This window comes from Anabas testudineus, chromosome 14, assembly GCF_900324465.2.
Source record: "Anabas testudineus chromosome 14, fAnaTes1.2, whole genome shotgun sequence".
NCBI classification, from domain to species: Eukaryota; Metazoa; Chordata; class Actinopteri; order Anabantiformes; family Anabantidae; genus Anabas; species Anabas testudineus.
In genome coordinates this window covers 5265191-5279360 of record NC_046623.1, presented here as the reverse complement: position 1 = coordinate 5279360, position 14170 = coordinate 5265191, and the positions used below count along the sequence as shown (strand labels likewise).

Below are 14170 nucleotides of genomic sequence, written 5' to 3'. Positions count from 1 at the left end.
CTAAATGAACTGTGTAGCCAGTAATAACAACACAGTGGCAGTAAGGACATGCAGAACCATTATATGACGAGCTGCTCATCAGTGATGTGCACAAGCAAAAACTGCAGCCTAAGTGTTTCCACACCAACAAAAGAGAAAATGAGGACAAAGATTACTCTGGAGAGAAATTACGGGACCTTTCTGCACAGTAAAAGTCATTATTTCTATCATGTTCTCCGTTTTCAAAAAGACGTTTAGAACAAGATTTATTTCAGACTATGAATAGCAGTTGTAATAATATAAACTGCCTGAGGTACCTGCCAACCTGCCAGAAAACTTCAGTGAGGCTCTGGTCCCTGAACTGCTGGAGAAAGACATACACCGCAGCTCCAGTTTCACATCAGCTCAGCTGCGATGCAGGAAGAGGAAACAGATGCACGCTGGTATCATCCCAGAGGATGATACCATCTTTATGAAACCCTCAGGTAGAGCAGCACAGACAGTGACTCATATGGAAGAGACGGTTATGGAGGACCATAGGACACAGAGAAAAGCGTCTATTTTAGGCACGCTGGTCTGAGATAAATACCTCTGTTTTAAGACTTTAGGAAACACTGCAGCCGTGTGGTGCAACAGATTCACAGAAAATCACAAACACTCAAGTAGTGTCTGCACTGGGCTTTGGTCACTGTATATATATATATATATATATGTGTATATATATATATATATATATATATATATATATATATATATATATATATATACAGTGACCAAAGCAGTTTGTATACGTTCTCCTGCTGCCAAATTCGTCCAAACTACAGCATCAGATCACAGGCATTTTGCTCGGGGCTATGCATCTAAATACTGTAGAAAGCAGCAACACCAAAGCCTTTTTCTTCCACTCTGCTTTTTATCTTTACTTCTCTCTTCTCTCAGTTAAAAGGTAATTGACTTCCTGGAGCAGAGGAGACGGGCTGAGACGCTGGAGATGTACAGGTTTAAGAAAAGAGAAAAAAAAAAAAGCATCTTCCTTGATTCTTCTTAATACCGCTTCTCCTCTTTTCTCTCCATCGGCCTCTCCATGGCTATCTCTCTCTCTCTCTCTCTCTCTCTCTCTCTCTCTCTCTCTCTCTCTCTCTCTCTCGTTCATAATAGATCACAAAGGCGGATCACATCAGATAGGAGGATCAAATAGCTGGTTTGAAATGTATGGGAACCCTCACAGCCTGGTTTAACGATGACATGCACAGAGCCAGGCCAGAGGTTTTTATTCAGTCCTTATAATAGGCTGCTGGTGGTGGGGGCTGATGGGTAGTCAAAAAAGAGGAACCCGAGGCAAAGTTTCTCCTTTCTCTTCTCTTTGAAAAGATACTGTAATTGAATTATAGCGCAACTGATACTTTTGTGTGTGACTTCTCCTCCTCCTCCTGCTCCACTCTTCCACCCTGAGTCTCTTCAAAAGACACCAGCCATGGAATTTGTCTGTCCCACGACTTTGAAAGCAAATGCTAATAAGAAATGGATGAAAAGCATACTGTTAAAATTTAGAGTTAGGTCTGATGGCGGTAACTGTTTATCAGCTCATTGTGATGAATTTGGCATCCCAACAAACAGCAGAGCTTTACTGGGGCACTATCCAGAATTTATGGTTGATCTTGTTACATCAAAAACACAGCACTGCAGAAGAGAGAGAGAGAGAGAGAGAGCTGAGGGGAGAGTACGACATGAGAGGACGGAGGAGTGAGAGAAATGTGAAGAAGATGTGATCAAGAGGGAGGGAGGAGCACTATGCCTTTTCAAAATGAAAAAAAAAAAAAAGCTGTACTCTCTCCTGTTGGCATAATAACTCTACAGCCCACATACAGTAAGGCTCCGTCTGTAGTCTTATCCGTCTAAAAGCTCACTTAGTCCTGTTTGTAGGTAAACAAAATGTGTGACTCAAGTCATGGTAACAAACAGCATCAAATGACCTATTGGAAATGCCACAACTGACAGAATAAGGAAAAGAAAATACTGGAAAAGCACATGGAAAATGTCACGTTTACACTGTGTGCTGTAAATCGAATACAGAATTTGTACAGACTAAGGAATATCTGCCAGGTTTCTTCTTGTACTGGCTCATTCCCAGTTAAACCCGTTCTCAGATACAAGGCAAGTCACGGATGAATATGCAAGTTGTTGGGAAATCATTAATATTAGTGACAACGTGAGAAGCTGGTTAGCTTAGCTTTTTATCCCAAATATCATATTTACTGTGTCGATACTTCTGTTTAACAAATCAATCTTCAAAGTGCAATTAATGAAGCAGATTGGTTGAATGGCTAATAACAAGATCATCTGAGTCTGATAAAATCACAATAGTCTAAATGAGTTAGTTTGGATTAGTTAATTGAACAGTGCTGCAGGGGAAACAATTTCAAGATTATTGAAGTGCTGGAATAAAGTGTTGTAGTTTAAATGGAAAAAGATGAACTCAAGTGTCTGAAAATCAATTAGTTTGAAAACCGCGAGGAAGCAATTTAATCAGTAATTCGTAGAGGAAATCATCTTTTGCAGAATGAACTTCTTTCAGTAATCTAGCTGGAACAAGATGACACTGATGACAAAGAGGTAATTTACTCCAGTTTCTTCAAATTTGGATTTAATATTCATGAATCTTGCAAATTTGTCTTGATTTCACGTACAGCCTGTCGGAGTTCAGGGATTTTGTTTGTGCACAGCTAAATTCTAACATGAATGATTGACACTCGTCCTTATTGAAACATGTGCATGCGGCCTCCTCCACCTGTAATAGACGAGTTTGAAGCTGAGCGTGTGAGGTTGTCCTTCAGCAACCCTCAAAAACTCACACAGCCCAGCCTGCTCTTGCATTTATGCATGATCTGCACTACCACTCATCCCAAGTGCACCTTTTATAATTCATGTATACTGTAGTGTAGCAACTGGAAATGCTACTATATCTGCCTCCGCCACTCAGTTTCATTTCATCAGCAAGTCGGATTGGTCAGTGTATAAGTATATAATATAGCAAACTCCCTGACCCCACAAATTAACATGAAGCTCTAGAGCAATATTGTGACTTATCTTTATTACTACACTTAAAGCACTAGATCGTCTTACTGTTCAGTCAGGAATCCTCTTTCTTTTTCACAAATCAAAAAGAAAGTTGTTCTCCACAGGGCTGGTAAATAAAGTGCGTTGCCAGGTCTGGATCACAGTTGCATCAGTCTGATAACGTATCTTCCGCACGGCTGAAAGAGCAGGTACTGCATGTTAAGGAGCCCAGAGTGCGGCCTGTTGAGGATCAGGGTATGAATGATGTAAGAGCACAACAACATGCTGCTGAGTTGCTCTGTCTTACGTGATGACAGTTCATCATTGACCCAGCAGGTCACTAATTAAGCTCAGTTTTGCCTCGCTGGGCGAGCGCTGACGAATGACAAGCAAGTTCAGCTTGTGTTCAGCAATTAATTGCGTTTTCTTTAATGAGAGTTCATTACAGAACATGTAAAATGATAATAAACAATAACTCACGTGAATATAAAATCCCGTTTTCTCTCATAAAGTGAACAAGCTGTTCCTATGGTCTAGAAGGGGTTTTACAGGATTAATGTTAAATCGGGAAGGAGCTGCAGCTGTCCTCGCGACCTTGGAGATTTAAACATTAGTCAGTCTTAAAATGTGAAGTTTCAGTTTTATCTGAATGATGCACTGAAGTCCAAGCGGACTCGCATCCAAATGTTTTGTTTGTAAAAAATAACATCAGCCTTTACCCATATTACACTCAGTGCTCTCATATTTTCTTTTCCTTCAGTTCTCCCTGTGGACCTGCACATTAGTGCAGCAGCGAACTGTGTATCAGAGGAAGAAATTAACTTTTTATTGAGGAATATTTTTCGCCCCTCAGCTGGTTTTAGAGAGACTGAAAGGATGCATGTAACAACAAAACCAATAGCGTTAGGCTAAGAGGGAAAGTCCTCTCTTCTATGTGTAAGTCGTCTCCCCACAGAATGAGAGTCTGATTAGATGCTACAATTCCCTTCTGACCCCAAAACTAAACAGCAACACTGGCAATTCATGTCCCAACCAAGAGTTAAAATTTTTATGTCTGGCATGTATAAACTGTCTAAGAGCTTATAAGAGTAAAATATTTCAAAGCTGAAATTCAGTGACATTTCCCTTTATAACACTGAATAAGTCTACACACAGGGGACTTGTGGATTTTCTTCTCTGAAGCTGCAAAACTCACTCCGGGATTCAACAGAGAAGTTATGTTTGGGGGTCCCAGGGGCTTTACGTTTTGATGTTGCAGGATTTGCGAGAAAAAGTGGAGCAGTAAAACTATACTGAGACACAGTGGAAAATCACCAAAAAATAGAGCTGATTCAATCAAACTAGTGTCTTCTCTTCTTAAAAGTTCTCACCGCCTTCTGTCTTCTGCAGAATGTCAGCTGAAGCAAGTGGAGTGGAGGTAGATTTAAAGTATTAAAAGTTTGTCCTGTTAGATCTTCTACCTGCGGCCCCCGAGTTTCCACTTCTGACGGAGGCTGACTCGTGTGCACACGACCTGCTTCTGTGCACCGGGGCCGACTGAGCCATCATTTAGGTTAAAAAATGGAGAGAGGCTCGCTGGTAAATCAATACATAAACTACCCGCAGGATCCACAGTGCTGGGAGAGGAAGTGACAGGTCGCTTAACAAATGGTCGCAGGCCTCCCAGAGACAGCTGACTCGGCACGTTCGCCCCTGACGGAAACAGCGCTTTGTGATGCCGCCGCCCCCCCCCCCCCCCCCACACACACTCTCCTCCCCCCCCTACTCTCCTATCAGTCAGATAGCTCGCCTTCACTACTTGGGAACTGCTGATCAGAGGCTCTTAAATATCACCAAAGGAAAGGGTATAATTCATAAGAGAGATAACGCAGTGTTGACACGACTTTGCTGCTGCTGCTGGGAATTTAGCCAATATTAGAATAAACATGCCCCGTCTGCTGGTGGAGTATATCACACTCCTGACCCTCAGTAGCTTTGGAGGTGCACATCATTATAGCCAGTGTTTTGCTGTGTCCACTGCTTGGGGAATATCAAATATCATAAAAAGCAGCAGAAACCGATCACACTCTGCAGGTCCCGGTCGTCCATCAAGGCTGATGAGACTATAAATCCTTCCCCTTCTCAGCCAGACTGATTTCCTCTCTATTTCACCTAGATGGGTATAAAATGCAGATCAACATGTTCCCCTCTCCCTCTTTCTCCTCCTCACCTCTCTCTAAGCCACCTGTTCTATCCATCATCTGGACAGCTGTTCCTCTGCACTTTCAGTTTCTCTCCCACATATGCAGCAATGACCTCTTGCCCTGCTCCGCCTTTTGACCCCCTCCCACCCCCTAAAATTCCAGGAGTTAGTGCCAACATCTACATAAAGAGGACTGTGATTGCCATCAGGTTGGAAACACCTTACCTCAAAGCAGAAAAATAGAAACCCACCCAACAGAAACATTACAATTCTGTCTTTAAAATATGTGGAAAAACCTTTGCAGCATTTAGTGGGCGGCTGTAGCTCAGGTGGCACAGCAGCTCAGTCATTATTGTGGGGTCAACCGCCACCTCCGCGTGTCAAAGTGTCCTTGAGCAAAACGATGACTCCCATGATAAACTCAATATGTGTGTATGTTGGGAAAAAAAAGCACAGGTTGCAGCGGACAAAAGGGACTGCATTGTTTTATAAGACCACAAGACGCAGATGAGAGTGCTGTTGACGTAGCATGAATGTAATGCATGCTGCCCACAACTGGAGGACAATCGCGTTCCCTCCTGAGCCACAGTTGAAAAAGTAGCAGTAAAAAATATCTCAGTGAAGAGTGAAGAACATAATGATGAGGCTACAAAAAAAGCAAAAATCTATGACAAGAAACCCAGACAATGAAAACAATCCGGCAGACATATGGTATGGCAGCCAGAACGGGAGCCTTCTGTGTGCGCAGATTCAGCCAAATACATCAAAATTCATTGGGCAACATTTAATCATCGTGCGGGACTTTTACATTAACATTCAGCCATTTGGCAAATCCTCCGAAGTGTCTCTCAAGTGAGGTGCAAAGCAAGCAAATAATTAAGTCCGGGGGAAGACATTAAAAGCAAAGTGCCACGAGAAGAAACGAGACACGAGTCCCAGAAAGCAAAGAATACATATCTTTTGTTTTTCCAGACATATGGTCAGAGCAACTGGAGACCATCTGCTAACATCTGTGGGTCAAAAAACCTGTGGCAGTAATTTGCTACAAGATATTAAATCTGATGATTCTGCACAGTAACTTCTGAACCCCTAAACGTTAAGCACTGTGTTAACGGCTGAGACCTGGGACATACTTACTGTAGACGCTCTACGTCAGGTTGGGTTTGTATTTCAGAGCCAACAGCGCTAAAAGGTATGAGAACATCCTCTGCTCAGTTCAGACTTGTTCAGAACTCTAACACACAAGAATAAAATCTCAAAAAAGTTGACATGTGTAAGCCTCTGTATACTGTCATTATTTTAAAATCCAGAAGACTAACGATATAAAGTGGACATTTAAGGGTGGACTGTGTGACTTTGGTTGTTTCACAACTTAACAAGGTTTCTGATCAGCCGCCGACTCAGAAACCTCAGATCTCTGAGCCTCCTTGAAGGCACCACCATGAAGATAACCGTTGATAACAGTCCCTGTTGTATCTGCACATAATAACATACTTCAATCAACCTGATTATGATGAAGGCATGGCATGTATCCTTTCTGAAAGATATTTTACTGACACAAATTGAAAGCAGTAGCCTGAATAGAAGAAAATCAATGAGTGAAACTATGGACGTCCTTTCAACAACAGTGAGCAGTCATATAAGGTATGTATGACTTGTACTTGAAATTACATAACTACTAACACAGTGGGTGTTTAGATGAAATTGTGGCTGGTGAGGGAGTAAAAACAAGACTCAGGATGGCATCCAGATGGTTCATTCATCCCCAAATCTATCAGTGTAAAATGCTCCTCTGTACACACACTGCCATTCATTTTGCTACCAGTCAGACAGTGGCCTTGAAGTAAATATGCAACTGCATGATAATAAGTCAGCACACCACATTTCACGCAAGACTTGCTGTCAAAGGACTAAACATCTATCTCTCTTTCCGGTCCCAGCACCTTCTCCTGCTCTGTGCTGTGCTTTCTGCAATGAGTCTATTTATGTACCTGGAATAACTCAAGGTGAACAGACAACCAAACACAAAACACCACTAATTTATACTTGGGCTGAGCCTGGGGCCAAGGATATGTTTGTCTCATAAAGCAGCAAATGTACGTCTTTTCCGTCAGCACGCCACCACCAGCACTAAAATGATGTGTAGCTCCGCTCTAAACCAGCCTCGTGAAAACACCACTCGCGGGGGAAGCGATGGTAGCAGAGCACGTCTCTTAACCTCCCCTGCTCTCGCTATCTCCTCCCGTCCACGCTGAACTGTTTGCTCTTTTCTTTCTCTCCGCTGATAGGTAAGTGTTCCAAGAACAAGACGCCGGGCTAAAGGTCAGCGGACAGCAGAGCTTATCTCTGTAACGTTACAGGTGCTCTTCCTCTTACGATCCCAGCTGAAAGGAAACAGAGTCAGTTTATTACTGAGTGGCAAAATAGAAGATGGCTTCTTTGTGCTGTGGATGGGGGCGGTTTGCCAGGGCACTGGTTCTGAGAGGATTTTAGCATGGGCGATCTATTAAAGCTGGGTCTTTCTGCAGGATAACAACACACAACCATTCGAGTCTACTTCTCTCTCTCTCTCTGCTCACTAATGGCCTACGGCCATCGCTCCCTGAACCCCTGATTACTGCATCAGTGCTGACTTGGAGAGCCACCGTACATCACATCAGCGTCTCTTTTGATCACACTGATGCGCGAGAAAAGTTTGTCTGCGTGCGTGTGTGTGTGTTCATCACTCTCTTTTCATCTCACTGTGTGCATGTGTAAAAGTGATATGTGTGTGTCTGTGTGTGTGTGTATGGCTGCACTTTGTTGTCTAATCATTATAGTGTGTGTGCCTCAGTGGAAAACACTGTACATGAAACTCCAAGCAGAATGAGGTCGGAAGGAAAAAGCAGCCACACAAGTCAGCCTTTAGCATTAAAGGAGTAAAGAGGCAGCGAGTGAGAGAGACACACTTTACTGCTACTGCAAATCTGAGGACCAACTCAAGCCTGCATCAAGGACCAAATGATGGCTCTGTGTTCAGTGGGAGCTTCACAGTCTTCTGCTCGTCTGTTGAGTTTCTCAGGAATAAAGGTTTGTATGGGAGTCACTGGACTTTCTGATCGCCTGCAGCGGAGGTCAACACAGAGCGCAGACCCTTCATTAGTCTCTGTCTATCATTCTCTTAATAAACAACACACAACCTTGTCAACCCTTGTCTGAACCTGCTCTCCGCCAAGAGCATCACGCTCTAGTTAGGACAGTGAATGTTACACATGAGTCAAGAAAAACACTTTTTTTATGTAAATCCGTCCTTATATAGAATCACTTTCAATAAAAAAGTGTTTTTAATGTATATTTAGTATAAATTATTGTATCTCCATCATAATAAGCTCAGACTCCTTCTTATTTAGTTACTTGGATAGTGTTGGATGTGTAAGACTTCAAAGGACAAAGTTGATTTACTCCAAACGAGACTGTACAAATTGCTGGGGTGGCGAGCGGAACATTATGTTTCAGTTTCACTCACAGTAGTATTCCCCAGAGTTATTAATTTTTTCTTTGAAACATCCTCTGTACTGAAAAAAACCCCTCCTCACAATCTGTCTGTATAACAGCGTTGGTCTGGTGAAACATATTTCATCAACATATACGTACAACTCTGTTCCCTGTATACTGCAAAATGTAGTTTTATGAACTATGGCGTGAGTGAAAGGTTGAAATAAAAAACACATGTAAGATGAGACAAACATGCTCTCTCCTGACCTCTGCTATTTTAAAAAGGTCAGACTACCTTCAGAAATTAAAAAAGGAAATTGCGGTATTTATTATTTATGACTGTTTTAAATAGGTTTTTATGAAAAACACAATCCTCACAGACAAAAACAACACAGGAACTATGTTACTGTTAGCCTTGTTGTTCCCACTGTAAGCTTGTCTAGATACTGACAATAATGAAGGAGGGAAAAGACAAAAGCTAAGTCGCAGCCAGACAAAGGAATCAGAAAAGAATTTCATTAAATGGGTTATCTATCTATGTAAAACTAGTTCTGGCTCAGTGAGTGGTGAAATGACATTTGCAGCATCCAGCAGCATTTCTGCACCAGTAAGTGTTCTTTATAGGTAGCTGGTAATTAGGCACGGTAAAACATCACCAGCAACGTCTACAATTCATCTTCTTGGCATGTGGTGAAGACAACATGGGCTGATTGTTTTGTCTCATGGTGTCTGAGGATTTCAATGGAAGCCAATCACATTCCTTTTTCCGCAGCCCAGAATCCCCGCCTTGACGCGTTGCCATTTTCCACACACACACACACACACACACACACACACAGACAAAAAGATGAGGACGAACTCAGACGTTTTCCAATCAATGTTCCTGGAGCTCGGCCATGACTCATGTAGGCACGTGACGACCTTGACATTCAGTGGGCATGTATTGTATGAGAGGCCCGAACACACACGCCACCACAGAGACAGCAAAATACCCAGACACACCCCCTCCTGCATGTGTGTGTGTGTGTGTGTGTGTGTGTGTGTGAACTCTTGGCTGGTTACTACGGAGGCCAGGCTAATCCAGCTCCAGTGTTTAGAGCTGTGAAGCAGCTGGAAGCACATAAGCTGTTAACAAGTTAAGGTGAAAATGTTTTCTGGCAGGCGCCCTCCTCCTCCTCCTCCTCCACCTCCTCCTCCACCTCATGCTCCTTCACACTTTACCTAGCAGTGGCTCGCAGTACACCTCCTCCACTGACACGTCCAACCGGGCAACATGGCGTGTGTGCTGCACCACTGCTTTCACACTCCGGCACAAATATACTGAACTGCTTTACAGTTTCTCCCACAACCCAGCAGATACAAGCAGAAGTAATACGAAGAATAATTCATGTGGATACGACAGCCAGGCCGTGATGCTCTTCTAACACGATGGAGAAGTTTAGGGGTTCAACAGCATTTGGACAAATGCATGTTGCGGGGCCACATCGTCTTTAGTCTGGTCTTCAGCGAGTGCGATGAGATCAGGAGAGTGACTCAGAGGTCAGTGAAGGATACTCCACCTCATGTCTGAGTCAGAATACTGAAATAAATGCTGAAATGTTTAGTAGCTGATTAATATTTAACCTTTGTCAGGCTGTAAAAATGACTTTAAGAGCTGTTTCTATGTTGATGTAAACCTACTCAAACTAAAGCTGAGACTGATATTTTTGTTACAGTTCCTCCCTCTTCCCCTGTCTGCAGCTTTTGTTTTGTTCTGGTCTCACACCATATATGGACTTCCTCCACTTTCCGCCCTCCACTCACTGCTGGACTAATTGACTCATTCGATGCACCTGTTACTCCCTCCATTTTAAAAGCACCCCTCAGTCCTCAGTTCGGTGCTGGTTTGTCACTTCCACTCGCTCACACATTGACTTTCATGCTCTCACACTACTCCAAGAATCTGGTTAGTCTGTCTGTTTGTTCATCAGGAACCTCCATTTTGTTTGTACGTTTGTTTTGTTTGGTCTGCGTTCATGCAGTGTTTTTTTTGTTGATACTTTGTCCTGTTAGTTTTTTATGTTTTGTTCTCGTTTTCCTGCCCTTGGCAGTGATTTTCGTTTGTCACTTTGTATGTCTTTTAGTGAGTTGTAGTTTGTATTTTTGTCTTGTGGTTTATTAGTTGTTACTTTGTATGTCGGGTTTAGGTTTTGTTTGTACTTTGTAGCACCGTGTGTTCGGGTCTCTTTCTTTTGATACTTTGTTCATGTTTGTTAGTTCCCTGTGTCCCCTGCCTTTTGTTAATAAAACCACTTTTTGTTCTTACTCGTTCGTCCCGTTAGTCTGTTCGTAACAATTTTAAAATGAACAGTCTTTTGTTACTTTACCCCAATAAAACAGGTAAACAAGATGTCACGTTGCAGTCCAATAAGAATAAACGATCGTCTTTGCTTCCATATGACAGGAATGTGGCACACGCGCACGTTTGCTTGCCGCCGTGTTTTATATCTCACAGGGGTTTCTCTGTGTGTGTGTGTGTGTGTGTGTGTGTGTGTGAGTGTGTGCAGCTAAACGGAGGCCCTGCCAGTCTGGCGTCGGCCCACAGCACTGGGCTCAGCAGCGCTAGCAGCACTGGAAAGCAGTGCAGTCCAAGCAAAAGCTTTTTGACAACATGGCGCGACAACAGAAAAGCCCACAGAAACTGCAGCGCAAGTAGGCCAGTCCCCTCTCAGGGAGCCAACTCTTCCTCCTCTTCCTCCCCCTATCCTGTCCTCATCTTCCTCTGGCTCACTCACACGGGGCTTAGCGTGACTTTTCCGTTCATATGGAGACCACTGAGCCCAATGTACAGTGATAGTTGTCTTCTACTGTAGCGAGAGTGAGACAAATAGCTGCTGACAAGTGTCCATGTGTGGATGGATACTGTAGCACAGGATCCTCCCTGCACAACTGCTCAGTGCTCTTACTCAAGCATGTGCAGCTTTGTGTTCCTGTGTGCAGGCTGTTGACGATTTTTAAAAAACAAAAATTCATCAGCCAACGACGTGCACATCAGCAAGGAGTGGCGGTAATAAAGTGGCTCTGATGAAAACTTAATGGTCCCTTCACCTTTATTAATGGCTGTGGGAGCAGGATCGTGCGCTCGGGCTCACCGCCGTAATAACACGTGCGGCTCTGCGCAGGAGAGCAGCTCCATCACCCCCATCACTTCTCACACACGCACTAAACCAATAACTGGGAGGGAGAGCGACAAATGAACTCAGTGGCAACTGGTTAACTGGCAAAGTGACTCCTGTTTTTAGCTAAATGAGCTGTAAACACAGTGCATCACACTTCAATTCAGTTCGTGCACTAGTTGATGTTTGAATATGTATGAGAACATACAGCGGACCAATCCCACATCTGCTCTTTGCTCACTCACTGCTCTCTATCTGCGCCTGCAGAGTCGACGCCTGGGCTTCCCTGTGAAAGGAAGCCCTGGAAATCCATTCTTCAGTCTTTGCAGAAACTAGGGTTACAATCCCACAAGCAGCCGTTTATTAATATATCCCTTTCAAATGCTAATTACCTATTCATACATAACCCATAACTCCACAGGAAGTTGGTGCACTATAGTAGGCCTAGAAGATGTTTCACAAGTAGTGCAAAGCTGAGGAACCAAACAGTCAGCCTATAATAATGAATAAAGTTATTCCACAATGTCCAAGATATGTCCCAGATACAATACATCTTACCAGATGTGTACAAGGCCAGATGTTTCTGCTTTGATATTAATAATAATTATTTCTGAGCTTTTACTCTCAGACAATGCATGCTGGAAAAAAACCTAATTGAATAATAATATAAAAAAAATAAATATTAAATAATAATATCAGAGTCCACACAATCCTTCACTGATGACTGAGTGTAGAAACAGGTCCACGCTGACTTGTTTGTTGTTGGACATAAATACACAGCTGCAGAACAACACTTGGACGTTTGCTGAGTGGATGCAAAGTGAGAATCAGTGGCTAAATTGATATACCTGTTAATAGAGAGCGCCGACCTGCGCGCAGCCTGTCAACCCAGTGCCACTTTCACAGCCTTAGTGTGTTTGTGTGTGTGTTTGTGTGTGTGTGTTTGTGTGTGTGTGTGTGTGTGTGTACGCCATGCTGTGGTGCAGATGCTGCAGATGACATTAATCAATCAGAAGAAACGAATCATTGTAACGCACTGTATCCACCCAGATGAAAATAGAGCATGAGAGCCACAGCAATTATCTAGTCATGTCGTTCAGGTTATTGTGACACAGCCTGTACTGATCTCAAAAACCAGAAGGAACCTAATGAACTTCTGTGGACGCGGCACTTGAAACAGCATCTGTTGGATGAGTCTCCTATATATTGTGAAATGTGTTTATAGCAAATAATTCCCATTCCAATTTCCAATTTATTCAAGTTTCAATGTGAAACATACTCATTATGGTTGGACTAAAAACAAGTGTGATTGATTATCTGCTCAGATTTGTTGCTGCTGCCCAGCCATCCCTTCAATCCTGGCTCCTGTGATGCCACACACTAAGAGACCTGCCCTACCCACTTGATGCCCCACAGGCTCTCATCCACCCACATGAGACAGACATGGGTGTGTGTGTGTGTGTGTGTGTGTGTGGTGAACTACCTGCCAGGAGCTGGATGGGATCTCCGCAAATTTGCCCAATCCCCCGAAGGTGTAGCATCTGTACATGTGGTCCAGAGACTCCGAGCAGTGCCACAGCAAGCCGAAGCTCACCGAGTCCTTGGTGTTGGCGTTGTGCTGCTGGTTGTTCCTCAGCTGGTCCTTAACAATCCAGGCAGGAGATATGAAGCTGAAGCTGCACACGGCGACCAGAGCGGAGGAGAGGAGAACCCAGAAGCAGCCCACACAGCTGAACATGGTGGCAGCGTGGGGCAAAAAGCCCGCAGACAGACCCAGATCGATCCCAAACCCGGCTTCTTCTTCTTTCTTCTCCCGGCCCAGGAGCGAATGCATTTGGAGCTCACACCTCCAAGGAGCAACACTTCAAGTTGTGCCCCCCCCCGAGCAGCACTACATCAGCAAATCAATCACTTGACATCCGCAGCCCTGCGTTTGTTTGTGTGAGTGTGTGTGTGAGTGTGAGTGTGTGTGTGTGTGTGAGTGTGTGTGTGAGTGTGTGTGTGTCCAGAACATCTGGTCTGAAGAGACGAAAACACTAAGCAAAATGTTCCAAACACATCAGTGAGACGACTGATGGTGCTGCAGGCTGTGGAGATGCCCAAATCTGACATCCAAGATGTTTGTCACACCCAAAACTGAATGCGCAGTTGTCATACGGGTGCAGGTGGAGCAGCAGTGAGATCTGGAGCCACAGACACCGACACAGACAGATCCCGGAGCCGCTACACCCCGCTGCTCCTCTCCAGGTACTTGCGCTGCCTCCGAGCGGACAGCAGCGCACTTTGCGTCTCTGAAGGAGTGCGTCTGGACAGAGTCAAGTTA

General features: G+C 43.8%; 1 protein-coding gene across 1 annotated transcript in view; it reads right to left on the bottom strand.

The window, feature by feature from the left end:
* Positions 1 to 14113, bottom strand: part of LOC113169136 (transmembrane protein 211) — a 74823-nt gene extending 60710 nt beyond the window's left edge. The window contains exon 1 of the mRNA XM_026370307.1: positions 13331 to 14113. Coding sequence (XP_026226092.1) covers positions 13331 to 13681 — 351 coding nt within the window. The 5' untranslated portion in view covers positions 13682 to 14113. The remainder of the gene's footprint in view (positions 1 to 13330) is intronic.
* Positions 14114 to 14170: the final 57 nt, after the last annotated feature.